This window comes from Clavelina lepadiformis, chromosome 1 (genome assembly GCF_947623445.1).
Source record: "Clavelina lepadiformis chromosome 1, kaClaLepa1.1, whole genome shotgun sequence".
NCBI classification, from domain to species: Eukaryota; Metazoa; Chordata; class Ascidiacea; order Aplousobranchia; family Clavelinidae; genus Clavelina; species Clavelina lepadiformis.
The window spans coordinates 27895259-27914809 of record NC_135240.1 but is presented as its reverse complement, the minus strand read 5'-3'; the positions used below and the strand labels follow the sequence as shown (position 1 = coordinate 27914809).

At 34.8% G+C, this 19551-nt stretch overlaps 3 protein-coding genes across 3 annotated transcripts; all 3 read right to left on the bottom strand.

The window, feature by feature from the left end:
• Positions 1 to 713: 713 nt before the first annotated feature.
• LOC143448208 (uncharacterized) lies at positions 714 to 5827 on the bottom strand. Its single transcript, XM_076947829.1, has one exon. It carries the CDS (start codon positions 4763 to 4765, stop codon positions 3080 to 3082), a length of 1686 nt encoding a protein of 561 aa, XP_076803944.1. The 5' UTR covers positions 4766 to 5827; the 3' UTR covers positions 714 to 3079.
• Positions 5828 to 12970: 7143 nt separating this feature from the next.
• Positions 12971 to 14133, bottom strand: LOC143448233 (uncharacterized). Its single transcript, XM_076947866.1, has one exon. The coding sequence runs from the start codon at positions 14063 to 14065 to the stop codon at positions 13112 to 13114; it is 954 nt and encodes a 317-aa protein (XP_076803981.1). The 5' UTR covers positions 14066 to 14133; the 3' UTR covers positions 12971 to 13111.
• A 607-nt stretch (positions 14134 to 14740) lies between these two features.
• Positions 14741 to 19046, bottom strand: LOC143448224 (uncharacterized). Its single transcript, XM_076947854.1, has 2 exons — positions 15499 to 19046; positions 14741 to 15369 (listed from the first exon to the last, which is right to left on the bottom strand). The coding sequence occupies exons 1-2, from the start codon at positions 15788 to 15790 to the stop codon at positions 14750 to 14752; spliced, it is 912 nt and encodes a 303-aa protein (XP_076803969.1). The 5' UTR covers positions 15791 to 19046; the 3' UTR covers positions 14741 to 14749.
• Positions 19047 to 19551: the final 505 nt, after the last annotated feature.

The following is a 19551-nucleotide window of genomic DNA, read 5'->3' as shown; positions in this document are numbered from 1 at the left end:
TACAGAACTTACTTTAACAATTATGTGAAATTGCGATTACATTAATGCAAAATCTATATCATAAAACTTGGACAGGTATGAAAGCTGTTCTTGGACTAAAGCAACGCTACGCAGACGATCTTTCAGCTATTTCGCCAATATTGTGCCGGTGGCGGTGATGAAAACTTTCAATGCCTTACACAAGGAGCAAACATCTTGGACAAATCTTTGGTTAAACTTATTCTAAAATTCTTTAACATTGTCGAAGAGCGTCTTACAATGAGTTTCAGAGGCGCTACTTAATTTTGCGTGACAAGTGCTTCGTATCTTTGAGTATATATATTACATACGAAGCTGTATTGGATGCGGCATCCCGTCAAACAGGGTAAAATTAAGATTTTTATGATTCTGTTGACGAAAACATTTAAACACCAGGCTAGACCAATCTGAGAGCTGTATGGTTGTTTTTGTTTTGTAAGCCTGGGAATTACCCTGCCGGTTGGAGTGCTTGAATAACCTAACGTACTAGGTCACGTGCAAACTTAAGCTAAAAATTGCCTTGAAAGTAGCAAAATTGGGTTTTTGGGTCAAAACATTTGGTGTGGATAATGCGCCACTATTACAAAATCTGAAACATGTTTTTTTACGGCAAGTTATGGAAAGTGAGTCCAAGCTTTATCCTTACGAAAACCACGCAATGAACGTTCAAATTGAAGAGAAACTGACATTTACACTCTGGTTAGTGTATACCACAATTATATTGTTTATTGCAATCTGACTTTTAAGAACAATTAAAAGTTGAACAATTAGAACATGTTTTGACGTCATGTGAAAGCACAGTAAGTGTATTAAAGTACCACCTATCACCCAAGTGTGACTTATTGCAAGTTGATGCACAAGCAAACTTGTAATTGGAAAATTTAAAAAAAGTACGCCTAATTAGGACAATTGACAATACCATTTGAATGACATTTCAAAAATATATTTGACATTTTTATATTTGTAACCTGTTTGCTGAGGAAAGTAAATGAACATGCAAAACTTTGAAATGCTTGGCAATATATAGAATCTGTTAAAAAACTAGAAGCATTCAAAAACGGTGCAATCAACAAAACTCACATAAAATTGAGATAAACATGTGCTAGCATTGCTATGTAAAGCAAAGAAGCATTGCTTATTTGCGAGCAATGTGAATAATAACATTACGATAACTCTGTACGTAATAAAATAACAAAAACACATTTAAAAAGGTTTATTAAAGTTAAATCTCTTGATTGCATCATCTACATTTATAACAGAACATATTAACACGTTAACTGAAAACTTCACAAAAAAACAAAAGCAAAGTTCTTGTGGAATCAGATCACTGACTGCTTTTAATACAAAGTCCACCAGTCTACGACCTGGTTGACACTCTACAGTTGAATATGGAGCGGGTTATGTTATGAACATATGATACGTATACAGAAATATGAAGAAACTAGAAAAATTAATACATAAATCCAAAGACATCGCAATCAGCAAAAACCAAAACAAAATGATACAAACATCCTAAAATCTTTGATATTTCGAAACATGAGTTTTGCAAATTTTTTATAATGATACAAGATCTTTATGGCACAAAACATAATAATCATAAATATATAACAAATAACAAATCACCAAACTAGCTTTATGTGATATAAGGATTAATGCTAACATTACTATAACTTTGAATGTAATAAAATACCAAAATATTGTCCCATGTACATTTATAATAGATGCGATTAACACCTAAATCAAAAACTTCATCAAAAACTTACTCTGTTTCCTCATTCAATCGAAATGTCAATGTCAGACTTTTCATGATATTACTGTATATTTGAATTATTCCAACAAAACACGGAACAGAAGTAATTCAAACCAAACTGCTGCACCAAATTAAACTGTTGCATATACCAAGTCAAAAGTTATATTTGCACAGTTTTTGTATGTTATAAAAACTTACCTTTGATAGCTTCAATATGAGGAGAAACAAATGCAACTTCCAAATGAACTTCCTTAATACAAATGTCAATTTCAGACTTTCATGTTATTGTTCCAATATTTCCTCATTTGGCATTGAACTGTTCATGGTTTTACATTTCTTTATTTCTTCAAGAAGAATAATCCTTGAAGCCTTGAATCTTTCATGTTTTCTTGCATTTGTCAAATTCCAACTTCATATCTTGTCACATAGAATTTAATTCTTTTAAAATTATATCACTGATTCTTTTTAAAATAATCTTGACATGCTTATCACTTGGATGACACTCCATTCTAAACTATGATGTGACTAGCTAAAACCAAAAAAACAAAAATGATATTTACTGAAGCGTTCGATGGATACAAAATGAATGACATTTCATGATTATACATGACATTGTTTATATTTCACATGAATATGATATCACATGAATGAGAACAACATGTGCTAGCATTGCATGTGAAGCAAAGAAGCATTGCTGATGTGCAACATGTGCTAATGGTGACATCACAATAACAAAAACCAAAAACATGTTTAAAAGGTTCATTAAAGTTAAAATTCATGATTGAAACCTCTACGTTTGTAACAGATCAAACGAAGTCGTTAACTGAATATTTCACAAAAAGTCAAAAGCAAAGTTCTTTTGAAATCAGATCACTGATTGCTTTTAATACAATGTCCACCAGTCTACAATTTGTTTGGTACATCATACTTGAACATAGTGCGGTTTATACTTACGATATGTTTAATAAGAAAATGAATGTGAATAGCAGGAAACTGCATATGACGTGAATACAGAAGTATAAAGAAACTGGGAAAATTATTACATCAATCCAAAGACATTGCAATCAGCGAAAATCAAGACAAAATGAAACAAACATTAATATGACTTTTGCAAATGTTAAAAAATGAAGCAAGATTTTGATAGGGCAAAACATAATAATCATTGGCATAAATAACAAATCACAGAAATTGCTTTATGTGGAGGAAATATTAATGCTAACATTGCTGCAGCTTTGAATGCAAACAAATACCAAAACATTGACACATCTACATTTATAATAAATCTGATTAACACCTAAACGAAAAATTTCATTAAGGGCACTCTTCAGTGTGGACTTTCATGTGACATTGCAAATGGCCGTTTTGTGAAAATGCTTTACAGCAAACTTTGCATTGAAAAGGGCGCTCTCCAGTATGGACATTCATATGTTGCTTCAAAGTGCTGTTTCGTGAAAATGATTTGCAACAAATTTTGCATTGATAATGGCGTTCTCCAGTGTGGACTTTCATATGACGTTGCAAACTGCTGTTTAGTGAAAACGATTTGCAGCAAATCTTGCATTGATAAGGGCGCTCTCCAGTGTGGACTTTCATATGACGCTGCAAACTGCTGTTTTCTGAAAGCGATTTGCAGCAAACATCGCATTGGTAAAAGCGCTCACCAGTGTGGATTTTCATATGACGGTGCAAACTGCTGCAACGTGAAAAAGATTTACAACAAATTTTGCATTGATAAGGGCGCTCTCCAGTGTGAACTTTTATATGACGCTGCAAATGGCTGTTTAGCGAAAATGTTTTCAAACAAACATCACATTGATAAGAGCGCTCTCCAGTGTGAACTTTTATATGACGCTGCAAATGGCTATTTTGCGAAAATGATTTCAAACAAACATCACATTGATAAGAGCGCTCTCCAGTGTGAACTTTTATATGACGCTGCAAATGGCTATTTTGCGAAAATGATTTCAAACAAACATCACATTGATAAGGACGCTCTCCAGTGTGGATTTTAAAATGTTGCTTCAAAGTGTTATTTTGTGAAAAAAATTTGCAACAAATTTTGCATTGATAAGAGCGCTCTCCAGTGTGAACTTTCATATGTTGATTCAAATCGCTGTTTCGTGAAAATGATTTGCAACAAACAACACATTGATAAGGGCGCTCTCCAGTATGCAATTTCATATGAAGCTGCAAATGGCTGTTTCGTGAAAATGATTTGCAACAAACCTTGCATTGATAAGGACGTTCTCCAGTGTGGACTCTCATATGTTCCTTTAAAGTGTTGTTTCGTGAAAATGATTTGCAACAAACTCGACATTGATACAACTTTATACTCATGTGAGTCTTTAAATGACTTTTCATGTTAGATTTTTGTGTAAAAGACTTATCACAAACCGTGCAACAGAAATGCTTTATTTTGTCAATTCCAACAATTGTTGAACATTTAACTTCTCCAAAATTGCTCTCACGATTTGTTATGTTTTTATCAGGAAATTTCGTAGCCAATTTGCTGTATTCCTCATGTGAGTTTTCCTTATTCAAGTTTTTAGAATCAACAACCTCATCATCGAATGTTGCATTCCCTTCATTCTCCAACTGAGGGAAAACATTATTTGACATAAGAGTAAATGTAGCATCTGTCTCAATCGGAAAAATTTCAATCTCCTGCAGTGACAAAGATGTTTCTTCAATAGCTTCAAGATGAGCTACAACTGATGCCTTCTCAGAATGAACTTCCTGAATACAAATGCTAGTATCAGACTCAGACTGAATAGCTGATGGTTGCAATGTTTCTTCAATTGGCATTGCATTGTTCATGGTTTCAGTTATCTTTGATTGTGCAAGAAGCTTTAAATACATGTCTTCCATGTTTTCTTGTATTTTGGCAATTTCCAACTTCACACCATCTTGTTGTATAGATTTTAAATCTTCTAAAATCATATCACTGATTCTTCTCAAAATAATCTTGACATGCTTACCACTTGGATGACACTCCATACTAAGCTATAAAGTTGCTAGCTAAAACAAAAAAAAAAACAGAAAATGATCTTTAATGTAGCGTTGGACGGATACCACATGAATGGCTAGGCTAGGATTATATGTGACATTGTTTATATTTGTAACTTATTTGCTGGGGAAGTAAATATAAGCAATGACATTCCTTTGTCTTCATTTTCTGCCGCGCGCATAATTGGTTGTGTGTTGGTTTTTATCTATCCAACGTACTAACTCATTTCATCAAAGCATAATTTTAACAATGGACCTGCAGTGACATTCCTTTTGCTGTTTGTTTTCCCTTGTCTGCCTCGTACATAATCACGCCGCCTTAATTGATTTTTGCGTTTTGTGTTGGTTTTCATCTGTACGCCGTTATTCAGTAGTAAGTGTAGTGTGGGCAGGTCGGCTGCTTAATGCTAAGACTTCATCTATATAAGTGTTATGTAGTTTACAGTCACGTCCTATGCAACTATTTATATTTTTTTTGGACTAGCCATTCTGTTTTAATAAACGTTAACTAGTATTAACACGTTAACTAAAAACTTCAAATAAAGTCCAAAGTAAAGTTTGAAAATTGGTCAATAGCTAGTAGAAGTAGCCTATTTGTGAGAGTCTGGGGTTGGGTGCAAACAATTTTTAGGTTTTGATGAAATTAAAGCAGTTATTCGCCGATAACTTTGCTCTCTTTGGTGAAGAATTAATATAATTCTTAAAATATTGTATTGTAGCTTTTATCAACATTAAAAATTTGTCATTCTTATTTTTCTTTGGGTCAAAGCAAAGTTCTTGTAAAATCAGATCACTGATTGCTTTCAATACAACGTCAACCAGTCTTCAATTTGGTTGAAACTCCATAGTTGAATATGGTGTGATTTATACTTATGACCTATTGTCAAAGAAAATGAATGTGAATAGAAGAAAACTGCATATGACGTGAACACAGAAATATAAAGAAACTGGGAAAATTATTACATCAATCCAGAGATATTGCAATCAGCGAAAATCAAGACAAAATGAACCAAACATCCAAAAATGGATTACATTTCGCAATATGACTTTTGCAAATGTTTAAAAATGGAAAGACTTTTATGGTGAAAAACAAAAGAATCGTTGGTATAAATAACATATCACCAAACTAGTTTTACTTGGTAGAAGTATTAATTAATACTAACATTACTATAGCGCCGAATGTAAACAAAAACCAAAACATTTCCACATCTACATATATGGGATCTGTATTCATAAGATTTGCAGTAAATATCCGAAATAGTTGTGTAATGACTCTAATGAGTGTTGAAAATTTACAAGTTAATAAATGAACAGACTGACATATAATTTTCTTAATCCAATTCATAATTTCCAATACCATCATTGTATCAAAGTGCTTTATCAAAAGGTACTTGTCGTGCGCGTGCTGGATGCTTACTGCCTATGTCTAGAGCAGGGGTGGGCAAACTACGGCCCGCGGTCCCAATTCATGCGGCCCGCCGGCACTTGCAGAAACTCCTACTCATCACTTATTGTTTTAATTAAACAGGTTACATGACAAAATATTATTCCCTTTACGAGTGTGTTTTCTCTTCACTTTCAGTGCCTAAACACACACACGTCAGTCGCGCATGTATTGCAACATGCTTTCAGCAACTAGCCGTACACTTCTCACGCATTGTTTGATTCAATTGTTTGATCATAAAATACAAATACGGTAGCGGCTACCGTAGGTCTTTGTGATGAAGATTGCGTAGCTTTAAACGTAACTGAGTGTGAAATGCAAAAATTGTGTTTAATATGAAAATGCGTTTAGTTACACACCGGGTAAATTTTCCTACTTTGTAATGACTAATGAGAGTGTGCGGCCCGCCGGCTGCAACATTTTTTCTAATGCGGCCTTCAGTACAAAAAGTTTGTCCACCCCTGGTCTAGAGTTTGGCAACAAAAAATTTGGTGGCATGTGGTTGAGAAAATTTTTAACTATTTTGAAGTTAAAAGAAGGATACAGCAAGCGGACGTGTTCTTAAAGTTTTTACCGCATGATAAGCATTCATCAAGAAACTTTTTCGCTGACATGTTATATTCTGGGAATGAGTTCTTTCATTCAAGGTTTCAGAATCAACAACCTCGTTCTCAAATGCGGCACTTTCTTCATTCTATAACTTAAAGACAATTCTATTCAACATGGCAGTAATTTTGTCACAAGTATCAAAGGGTTTCATTAAAACCTGGTACTAGGCCGGTGCTTCAGCTCGCTACAATTAAACATTGTCCATTGCATAGACATCACATAAAATTACCATTTCCAGTAAAGATTAAAAATGGCCAAGCTTGTATATTCGCAAAACCCAGCGCTTAGACTTTTGTAAAACTCGGTGCTTATACCATACAATTAAAGGCCGGTACTGGCATATTCGTAAAACTCGGTGCTTATACCATACATTTAAAGGCCGGTACTGGTATATTCGTAGAACACGGTTTCTTATAATGATCATATTAAAGCCGGTGCTTGCATATTCCTATTTCACCTTCGGATATCTTTGCCCCGCAGAAGACACACTAGGGAATGAAAGTTTAAAGGTTCTTTGAGTGGTATTCAATGGCTGAACAGTATGATAATGTAACTTTTTCGAATGCATGTATACTCGCAAAGAAAATACCGTATACAGGTCACAGATGTTGACCTACTTGAATGATAGAACAGACAATGAATTTACTGCGTCACAAAGTGAAGTCAATATTTGGCACTACATTGGCATTAATATGTATTAAACAAGGTTAAACAAGAATGACAACTACATATACTGATTATGTTGAAGCTTCTTTAAGCGATTACATATAAACAGTACATTGGCACATCAACAGCATAAGATGTTGATTCAACCATGTTGCAGCTATTAACTTAACACAGGAATTGATTGAATGACTGCAACTGACTTATGTAATATAGCCAGGCACAAAAATTATGTCGCCAATTTAAAACAATACACCGCAAAGTAATGATTGCACTAGATGATACAAAATTCAATCACAAACAAAAGCAATGAGCAGGTTTGCAAAACCAGAATCTCGTCAGCATTTTTATGTCACGTTTCATGAAAGCAATTTCCGTAAACAAAACAGTATAATATCTCATTATCGTCACAACTTCTTTTATAGCACAAGCATACGTACTTATGTATGTGCAGTGTGAACGATGTTTCATGGTAGCGAGCTGAAAGCACCGGCAAGTACCGGGGTTATCCTTTGCATGAGCTGAATCACCGGCAAGCAAAGGGCACTGCATTCTTTTTATATGCTTTTGTTTTTTTTACAATCCTAATATAAAGTGAAGGTTGTTTTTGTGTTACATAAGTTGTTATATAGCTGTTTCTTCAATTCACATTCGTCTATGCACGGTGTAAATGTTCTTTGTTTCTGTAAAAAGACATTCTATAGTAAACCATAAAGTTGTCGGCAAATGAAAAATAAACAGTGATCTTGAAAATTTGTGCTTTAGGCCTACTTGTAGCAAGTTTTAAAACCTATGTTTAGAATCACGATCACTTAGGCCTAACTAAATGCACGGTTTCAAATAATTTGCAAATCAGTTTTCCAGTCTAAGCGAACCTATATATTTTGGGGCTACCCGCTTTGCTACGATCTTGCCGTGTACTTTTTACCATTAAGCATACACAATAGAGTAGACTATACACTCAATCATATTAGATTTCTATGAATAATATAAATTTTCAGAGTTTTATGGGTAGTTAAAAATCTGAAAATAAAAGTTAACCTCATAGAATGCCAACTTATTTTTTTTTATATTTTACTTTTCACTGGGTTAACACAGTTCAGCCACTATATCTTTCTAGATTTCTATGATAAGATATTTAAGTATCAAATTAGGGGAATCCTGAAATGAAGTATGTCAATTGGAATCCACTGTCCACTAAATCGACAGCGGTTGTAAACTGTGAGTTTGTTTACACGATTTAGTGCCAGTGGGGCAAAAAATTGAGCCACTAATGTGGCACAAGTGTGCCCGGAGCCTTCACATGGGCCACGTATTTGTCCCGGATTCGTCACGAGTGCGGTTTGTTGCAAAAAATTAAGCCAAACACGTAGCTCGAATCCGCCGCAGTTGTGGCTGAAATCCGCGATGGTTCAGATGCGTCATTCTGATGAATCGCGTTTGTTGTTAACTTTTTGAAATGACAATCATTGTTGCACATTTTTATCTAGAACAGAAAATTGCTCGTATATGAGAAGAAGCAGTTTAAGTAAGGAAATGTTTGCTATATACCGGGGGTGGGCAAACTTGTTCAAAGAAAGAGTCACTTGTAGAAAACTATAAACACCAGCGAGCCGCAAAATCAGTAATGATTGTTAATTTGGTTATTATATGATTAGTATTCATTTTGGGATATTACTTTTCAGCTAGAAGATTCATAAAAAACATGTCGGCAAGGAGCACTTTGACCATCTTTCCCATAAAGTATAGAATCTATAATGAAATAATGTCGGATTCTATGTCTAGTGTTACATCATAAACTAAATGCTGGCCTAAATAAATAAAAAATTAGACAGAAACGTTCATAAACGGTACTCTTGGTAGCCTTTACAATGTTTTTGGAATTTTATGATTTGACTAGAAGAGCCACAAAAAAACATGCCGGTGAGCCGCAGTTTGCCCACCCCTGCTATATACAAAGTAAACCGCAGGTCCTGATTTCAGATTATCATTCATGGGAATGTGAATGGTTTAGAAGTTGTAGTTGACAAATATTAGTTCTCCTCAACTTTCGAGTACCCAAAATATGATACTCGAGAAAAGTAGATGTTCAACATAAATACAAAACATTGACTGGGATATGTTGGAACGTAATAGCATGGAACAATGGAGTGTATGCTACTTTATAAAGGAAAATATAGAAATATAATACACATAATCTTTCATTAAATCGCTTTGTATAAGGCGGGTTTTATTAATCACTATCAGCCATTTAATTGGAAAATATTTACCTCAGATTTGGCTGTGAACAATATGTGTCACAAACACGCTTTAAATACGCTATAATCAACCACGCATACAGTAGTTATTACATCATTTGCAATTCTCCAATTCATGTTTCCTGTATGGCCTATTTTTGGGGCTTGCAGTTATTCAATCAATTACATATTGAATTTGATGTTGGTTGAAATGGAGTAGTTATGTGCGATATAGGGTTTTCAGATGTCTTTTCTCCATAGTTCTTTGTCACAATCATAAGTCACATGTAGCATTATTGGTATAAATGACGTAGTTGAACAATCTGACCAAGTTTCAGTAACAGGTTTCTCAGGCTTCGGAGTATTTTCTACAATCATGGTCAGGAAATTAGTACCAAATTTAACAACGAATTGTTATAACCAGTTTTCGATGTACGTGAGAAATGCTAGCCAATTAATTTATTGTTGTAGTACGTATATACATATTTGTACATTTTGTCCGTATACTCATGATTTCAAATATTCACTCATGCGGTTGTTCTAATTCTGCTAAGTCTATAGTTATCAAGAATTCTGTAAGCTGTACTTATAAATAAAACTATTGAAAGAACAGTTTCTGAGTGGAATTAAGATCTATCAGTCATCTTATCATAAGATGCAACCAGATCGGAATTGAAAGTTGACGCTGATGTTTCAATATCGTTGGAATTGATCTACTATCCCTACATCAGTAGCGTTAGCGAGATCAGTTACTTAGCGACTATAAAGTTGTGTGTTAATGAAACTGTTATGCACTGAACTTAAAATTCTACAAATCAACGAGCTATGCACAGAACTAAAATATTGTTGCTTGCTCACTACCATACCAGTACTATTATACCAAATAGTTGAGCATGAAAGTGCTCTTGTAGATAGCAAGGTCACAAAGTACACATACAGATAACTCTTATTTAATTAAAAACCCACTTATAATAATTAGTCAATCATCTTTTACTGCAAAAATATTTGTCTGACCAACGCGCTCACTACATTCGTCGAAATGAGTTTTCCGACAGCAAATTTTCATTGATACGATATGTGCTTGAACCATGTTCGAAGGCGATCCAACTATGTGAGTTGTGACGTCACGTTATCAGCTCCCAGCATAGCTTTTTGAAAATGGTCTTGCCAATAAATTGTTAACGAAAAAATAGTGAGAAATTTGGCTTATGTTTTATAAGTAGAAAATTGTTAGTGTTGTAGTTGGAAAATAATTTTGTTTAGTATTCACATATTTATAAAGCGTCTGCAACTTGATTTTCATGAAATACTCTGACTAAGGACAAAGTTTTAGCCTATCTGCAACTAACTAGCTTTATACATTAATGTATTTCCCTGCAGCTGTATTGGTTTCAGCAAGCTCTTGGTAATCTGTACTTTCATAACCTCATTTCATATCAATAATTACTTCTCAATAGTTTTCATACTAATTTTTATTTCAGTAGTTCAAAAGGTTCTACTTCATACTTGAGAGCAGCTTTCAAACCACAATACTTGTACTTATAGTGACTTACATTTTTTCAGGGAAAACAGAACTTCTACTTAAGTAACTTATGTGATTACTTTGACCACCACTGGTCATTGTTTCAAAAACAATCTCAACATAATGTAGTGTTGGAAGAATACCACCTGAATTACATTCCGCAATTATATATGACATTGTTTATATTTGTAACCTATTTGCTGGGGAAAGAAACTGAACATGCAAAACTTTAAAATGAAGAGGACACAAAGAAATTGCAAAAAATACAAGTATTTAGAAATAATGCATTCAACAAAATGAGAACAACATGTGCTAGCGTTGCTATGTGCAGCAAAACAGCCGTGCTGATGTGAAAGCAGTTTCAATTGAACTGTCTGTGGTTTCAGATTTAATGGTGGTGGTTTTATGAAAAAGTTATATCTCAAAAATCAACTATTGATTTCTAAATATTTATAGTAACACAATCCTGTAAAAACAACTTAGTTGATGTCTATGTCATCATGGTTACCGACCTATACAACATACAAAACAAAGGAGAGCAGCACAAAACAGTAATTTAACATACGCAAGTGAAAATTATTTGGAAAAATAAGTTATAACAAAGTTTTTAATAAATTCATCTCTAGCTTTGCTGATTTAAACTCTAGTTTTTAAATGACACTCAATCACTTAAACATGACAAAATAAACAAATCTACAACTAAAAACATGGTTTCAACATGTATGTCAACTAAGGTTTTGAAAACATGTATGTCTTTGTATCAAGAAAAGAATCTTGAAATGTTGTAGCAAAAATTATTTCAAAACATGAATCATTAAACAACAGAATCTTTAAGATTAAAATGTAAATGATTTTTAAAAGTAGATTCATGTCCAAATAGCTTTTTAAAATGTCATCATTTCTCTGGTCATCCTTTGTTGTAAACTTTCCTGTGTCCTGATCAATACGACTTCATTTCAAATGTGACTGCTATCGTCACTCTCCAATGTCGCAAATAGCTCCTATTTGAAAGTTATTGAAAGCAAAAACCGCATTTATAAGCATTCTAGCCAGTGTGTACCGCCATATGGCCGTCTTGTGAAATTGATTTGAAACAAACTTCACTTTGATGAAGACGCTTTCCAATGTGGACTTTCATATGATGCTGCAGATCGCTGTTATGTGAAAATGATTTGCAACAAATCTGACGTTGGTACTGCTACATGCCATTGTGGACATTCATATGACGATGCAAATTGCTGTTCTGTGAAAATGATTTGCAGCAAACATCACATTGATAAAGACGCTCTCCAGTGTGGACTTTCATGTGAGTTCTCAAACTGCTGTTTTGTGAAAAAAATTTGCAACAAACATCGCATTGATAAGGGCGCTCTCCAGTGTAGATTTTCATTAGATGCTGCAGATTACTGTTATATGAAAATGATTTGCAACAAATTAGACATTGATACTGCTACATGACATGGTGGACTCTCATATGACGACGCAAATTGCTGTTATCTGAAAATGATTTGCGGCAAACTAGACATTGATAAGGACGCTCTCTAGTGTGGACTTTCATATGACGCTGCAAATGGCTGCTGTTAGAAAATGATTTGAAACAAACATCACATTGATAAGGACGTTCTCCAGTGTGGACTTTCATATGACGCTGCAAATTGCTGTTATATGAAAATGATTTGCAGCAAACATCGCATTGATAAGGGCGCTCTCCAGTGTGAACTTTTATGTGAGTTCTCAAACTACTGTTACGTAAAAATGATTTGCAGCAAACATCGCATTGATGATGGCGCTCTCCAGTGTGAATTTTCATATGAACTTTCAAACTACTGTTTTGTGAAAATGATTTGCAGCAAACCTGACATTCATAAGGGCGCTCTCCAGTGTGGACTTTCATATGATGCTGCAGACTGCGGTGGTGTGAAAATGATTTGCAACAAACCTGACATTGATAAGGGCGCTCTCCAGTGTGGGTTTTCATGTGACGCTGCATTTTGCTGTTTTCTGAAAACAATTTGCAACAAACCTGACATTGGTAAGGGCGCTCTCCAGTATGAACTTTCATATGACTTTGAAAATTGCTGTTTAGTGAAAATGATTTGCAACAAATCCGACATTAATTGATATGGCTGCTCACCAGTGTGGACTTTCATATGTTGATTCAAATGGCCGCTTTGCAAAAAAAATTTACAGCAAACATCACATTGATAAGGGCGCTCTCCAGTGTGGACATTCATATGATGCTGCAATTGCCCGCTTTGTGAAAATGATTTGCAGCAAACATCGCATTGATAAGGGCGCTCCCCAGTGTGGATTTTCATATGAGTTTTCAAACTGCTGTTTAGTGAAAATGATTTGCAACAAATCCGACATTGATATGGCTGCTCTCCAGTGTGGACTTTCATATGACGCTGCAATTGGCCGCTTTGTGAAAATGATTTGCAGCAAACATCGCATTGATAAGGGCGCTCCCCAGTGTGGATTTTCATATGACGCTGCAAACTGCTGTTTAGTGAAAATGATTTGCAGCAAACATCACATTGATAAGGACGCTCTCCAGTGTGGACTTTCATATGACGCTGCAAATTGCTATTTTCTGAAAATGATTTGCAACAAATCCGACATTGATATGGCTGCTCACCAGTGTGAGTCCTTGAATGAGAATTCAAGCTTGTTTTCTTTTTAAAAGATTTATCACAAACTGTGCAGCAAAAATGTTTTCCTTTGTCTTTTTCCTTAGTTGCCATCAAATATCCAATATTGCTTTTAATGTTTTTACAATTTGTCTTTTTTTTATCAGAAAACTTCAAAGCTGACATGTTGCGATCGTTGTATTTGTGTACAATCTTTTGATTTAAGTTTTCAGACTCAGCAATTGTTGATTTTTAAGTATTTATAGTTACATAATCCTGTAAAAATAACTTAGCTGATGTCTATGTCGTCATGGTTATGCACCTATACAACATACAAAACAAAAGAGAGCAGCACAAAACATTAGCTTAACATAGGAAAGTGATAAATGTTTAGAAAAGCAAGTTATAACAAAGTTTTTAACAAACTCATCTCTAGCTTTGCTGATTGAAGTTCAAGTTTTTAAATGACACTCAATAACTTAAACATGACAAACTAAACCAATCTAAAACAAAAAAATATTGGTACAAGATGTATGTCAACTAGGGCCTTGAAAATCTATGGCTTTGTATAAAGAAAACAATTTTGAAATGTTGGAGCAAAAATGATTTCAAAACTTGAGTCATTAAATAACAGAATCTTAAAGAATAAAATGTAAATGATTTTTAAAATTAGATTCATGTCGAAATAGCTTTTTAAAATGTCATCATTTCTCTGGTCATCCTTTGTTGTAAACTTTCCTGTGCCCTGACAAATACGACTTCAATCCGAACGACTTCTCACAACAAGAACACTGCTATCGTCACTCTCCAGTGTCGCAAATAGCTCCTATGTGAAAGTAATTTAAAGCAAACACCGCATTTATAAGCATTCTAGCCCACGTGTACCACCATATGGCCGGCTTGTGAAATTGATTTGTAACAAACTTCACTTTGATGAGGACGCTTTCCAATGTGGACTTTCATATGACGCTGCAAATTGCTGTTCTGTGAAAATGATTTGCAACAAACCTGACATTGGTGTGGACGCTCTCCAGTGTGGACTTTCACATGACGCTGCAAATCGCTGTTTCGTGAAAATGATTTGCAACAAATCTGACATTGATACGGCTGCTCTCCAGTGTGGATTTTCATATGACGCTGCAAATTGCTGTTTTGTGAAAATGATTTGCAGCAAACCTGACGTTGATAAGGACGCTCTCCAGTGTGGACTTTCATATGATGCTGCAAAAGGCTGTTTTTTAAAAATGACTTGCAGCAAACATTGCATTGATGAGGGCGCTCTCCAGTATGGACTTTCATATGAATTTTCAAACTACTGTTTTGTGAAAATGATTTGCAGCAAACATTGCATTGATAAGGACGCTCTCCAGTGTGTACTTTCATATGGCGCTGCAAATTGCCGTTCTGTGAAAATGATTTGCAACAAATCTGACATTGATACGGCTGCTCTCCAGTGTGGGTTTTCATGTGATGCTGCATTTGGCTGTTTTCTGAAAATGATTTGCAACAAACCTGACATTGGTAAGGGCGCTCTCCAGTATGAACTTTCATATGACACAAAAAACTGCTGTGTTGTGAAAATGATTTGCAACAAGTCTGACATTGATATGGCTGCTTACCAGTGTGAGTCCTTGAATGAGAATTCAAGTTTGATTCTTGTTTAAAAGATTTATCACAAACTTTGCAGCAAAAATGCTTTCCTTTGTCTCTTTCCTTAGTTGCCATCAAACATTCAATATTGCTTTTAATGTTTTTACAGTTTGTCTTTTCTTTATCAGAAAACTTCAAAACTGACATGTTGCAATCGTTGTATTTTTGTACAATCTTTTCATTTAATTTTTCAGAATCAGCAACGGCGCCTTTGAATTCATTTGCTTCATTCTCCGACTGAGGAACAATACTATTCAACATTGGAATAATTTAGTGAGCAATCTCAAAGTCAGACACCTCCCAATGCTGCATCGATTCTTCTTTGACAGCTCCGATATGTAAATAAACTAATTCAGACTTTACATCTGATGGTTGCGACGTATCCCCATTTGGCATTGAACTTATGAAAAATTTATATCTCAAAAAACAAATGTTGATTTCTAAATATTTATAGTTACACAATCCTGTAAAATAATTAAGCTGATGTCTATGGCTATGCACCTATACAACATACAAAAACAAAAGAGAGCAGCACAAAACAATAACTTAACATACAAAAGTGAAAAATGTTTAGAAAAACAAGTTATAACAATTTTTTTAACAAATTCATCTCTAGCTTTGCTGATTGAAGCTCAAGTTGTTAAATGACACTCAATCACTTAAACATGACAAAGTAAACAAATCAAAAACTAAAAATATTGTTACAAAATGTATGTTGACTGAGGCATTAAACATCTATGTCTTAGCATTAAGAAAACAACCTTGAAATGTTGTAGTAAAAATGATTTCAAAACATGAATCATTAAACAAGAGAATCTTTAAGAATAAAATGTAAATGATTTTAAAATGTCATCATTTCTCTGGTCATCCTTTGTTGTAAACTTTCCTGTTACCTGACAAATACGACTTCAATCCAAACGACTACCCACAACAAGAACACTGCTATCGTCACCCTCCGGTGTGAATTGTCACATTATTTCGCAAATAGCTTCTATGTGAAAGTAATTTAAAGCAAACATTGCATTTATAAGCATTCTAGCCATGGATATCTTATATATAATAACTAGATATCCAACTCTCGCTGAAAAGTGAAAGATAACAAACCTACGAAAACACATGCGTCCAAAAGCGTTGGGAGAGAGTAAGGCAAAGGCTTTTAGCCAATTGTAAATTGGAGCAATTCTGTATAGGCCTAATTCAATTATTCAATTCAGTTATTTTATATAAGATATCTATGGTACAGAACTTCTCCAATTCAAATTAGCTAAAAGCTTTTGCTCGCTACTACAAAACATTATCCTTTTCATAGACATCACATAAAATTACCATTTCCAGTAGAGATTGAAAACGGCCATGCTTGTACTGTATATTCATAAATTCGGTGCTTATACAATACAATTTAAGGCCGGTGATTACTTATACGTAAAACACGGTGCTTAACCAATACAAATTATGGCCGCTACTTACACATTCGAAGAACACGGTTCTTATAATATTCATATTAAAGCCGGTGCTTGCATATTCGTATTTCACATTCGGTTATCTTTGCGTGGCAGAAGACAAACTAGGGAATGAAAGTTTAAAGGTTTGGTATTCAATGGCAAAACAGTATGATACTGTAACTTTATGGAATGCGTATATACTCGAAAATAAAATACCGTATACAAGTCACAGATGTTGGCCTATTTCAGGGTTAATCAACTATTCTTAGCAAAGGTCCAGTTACAAAAGTTCAAAATTTGCTTAGGTCCGTTATAACTCTCATGAAATAACTTACAGTCATACAAATGTATTAAAATACGGTATTTAATAAAATAATTCTCTGGATGGGTATTAATTTACCACTTACATACTCGCTGATTAATTGAATAAGCAGGAATAACAAAACTAATGATGAACGATTTCATTTGCGTAAATACTGAGATAGATAAAGTCCGGATTCAACACTGAAAAGGTCCGCATTCGGACCGCGGACCGCCAGTTGAGTAGCCCTGGCCTATTTATTGCCTCACAAAGTGAGGTCAATATTTGGCACTACATCGGTATTAATATGTATTGTATAAGCATCGGGTTGGTGTTTAATGTTGAGTTTGTTAAGCAGCAAGATTTTGAAATGTCTTTAGATGTTAATAACGTTGACAACTGCTTTTATCGCACAAGCATACGTACTTATGTATGTGCAGTGTGAACGATGTTTCATGGTAGCGAACTGAAAGCACCGGCAAGTACCGAGATTATCCTTTGCATGAGCTGAAGCACCGGCAGGCAAAGGGCACTGCATGCTTTTTATATGCTTTTGTATTTTTGACAAACCTAAGATAAAGTGAAGATTGTTTTTGTGTTACATAAGTTGCTATATTGCGCACTAGGCTTACAATTGCTAGCAGGCTGAGGTCTTTTTCAACGCACTTCACTACAAACAAAAAAAGAGAGAGACTTGCGTCAAGTGATGATTTTCAGCGAACAAAATGCGTAAACACACAGGTAAAACCAGGAAAGATTCAACGAGCACCTACGTAGACACTATAGTGATCAAAACTATTGTAATTCTCAACGGTTATTTTTCGTGTTTACGTATACGGCATTGTGACGTAGATAGCCTATATAGCATGCCTTCCCGTTTTCCGCTCAAAAACCTTGGAGATTACCGTCGGTTTGAAAGAAAATTTACAAGTTAAAAAACTTAACTTGTACACAAAACATGCAGAGAAAGTAAATTTTAAATCAGAAAATTTACGCTTGATTAATATACTTGCGTATATATTTTCCTTGTCCTTATTTCCTTGTCCGCCATTACTTTTACCATTTCGCTAAGCGAAGTAATGCATAGATTTTGTACAGAACTTACTTTAACGAATATTACAAATTGCAAATACAGTAGGCCTAATACAAAATCTATATCATAAAACTTGGACAGGTATGAAAGCTGCTCTTGGGCTCTGCTCTATTTCCCCAACATTGTGCCGGTGGCGGTGATGAAAACATTCAATGCCTTACACAAGGGGCAAGCATCTTGGGCAAATCGCTGGTTAAACTTATTCTAAAATTCTTTAACATTGTTTTCAAAGAGCGTCTTACAATTAGTTTCAGAGGTGCTATTTAATTCTGCTTCATAAATGCTTCGCATCTTTGAGTCCATCACATACGAAGCTGTATCGAATGCAGCGTCCGGTCAAACAGGGTAAAATTAAGATTTTTATGATTTTGTTGACGAAAACATTTAAATACCAGGCTAGACCAATCAGAGAGCTGTATGGTTGTCCTTGTTTTCAAGTCTGGGAATTACCCTACCAGTTGGAATGCATGAATGTCCAAACGTACTAGGTCGCGTGCAAACTTAGGCTAAAAATTATAGTGAAAGTAGCTTAAATTGGGTTTTTGGGTCAAAAAATCTGGTGTAGATTTTGCGCCACTATTACAAAATCTGAAACATGTTTTTTGACGGCATGTTATGGAAATTTAGTCCAAGCTTTGTCCTTAGGAAAACCACGCAATGAACGTTCAAATTGAAGAGAAACTGCTACTTGCCATTGTGGACTTTCATGTGTTTTTGCAAATGGTTATGTTGTGAAAATGATTTGCAGCAAACATTGCATTGATAAGGACGCTCTCCAGTGTGGACTTTCATGTGAGTTTGCAAATGCTGTTTTGTAAAAATGATTTGCAGCAAACATCGCATTGATAAGGGCGCTCTCCAGTGTGGACTGTCATATGATTCAGTAAAATGCTGTTTTGTGAAAAAGATTTGCAACAAACCTTGCATTGATAACGGCGCTCTCCAGTGTGAATTGTCATATGACGCTGCAAAGCGCTGTATTGTGAAAATGATTTGGAACAAACGTGGCATTGATAAGGCCGCTCCCGCGTGTGACTCCTTAAATGAGCTTTTAAGCTTGATTTTCCCTTGAAAGGTTTACCACAAACTGAGCAACAGGATGTTTGTTTTGGTCATTTTCAACATTTATTGGAGACTGCTTGTTAGTATTGCGTTTATCACTTGATGTGCATTTATCCAATCGAGA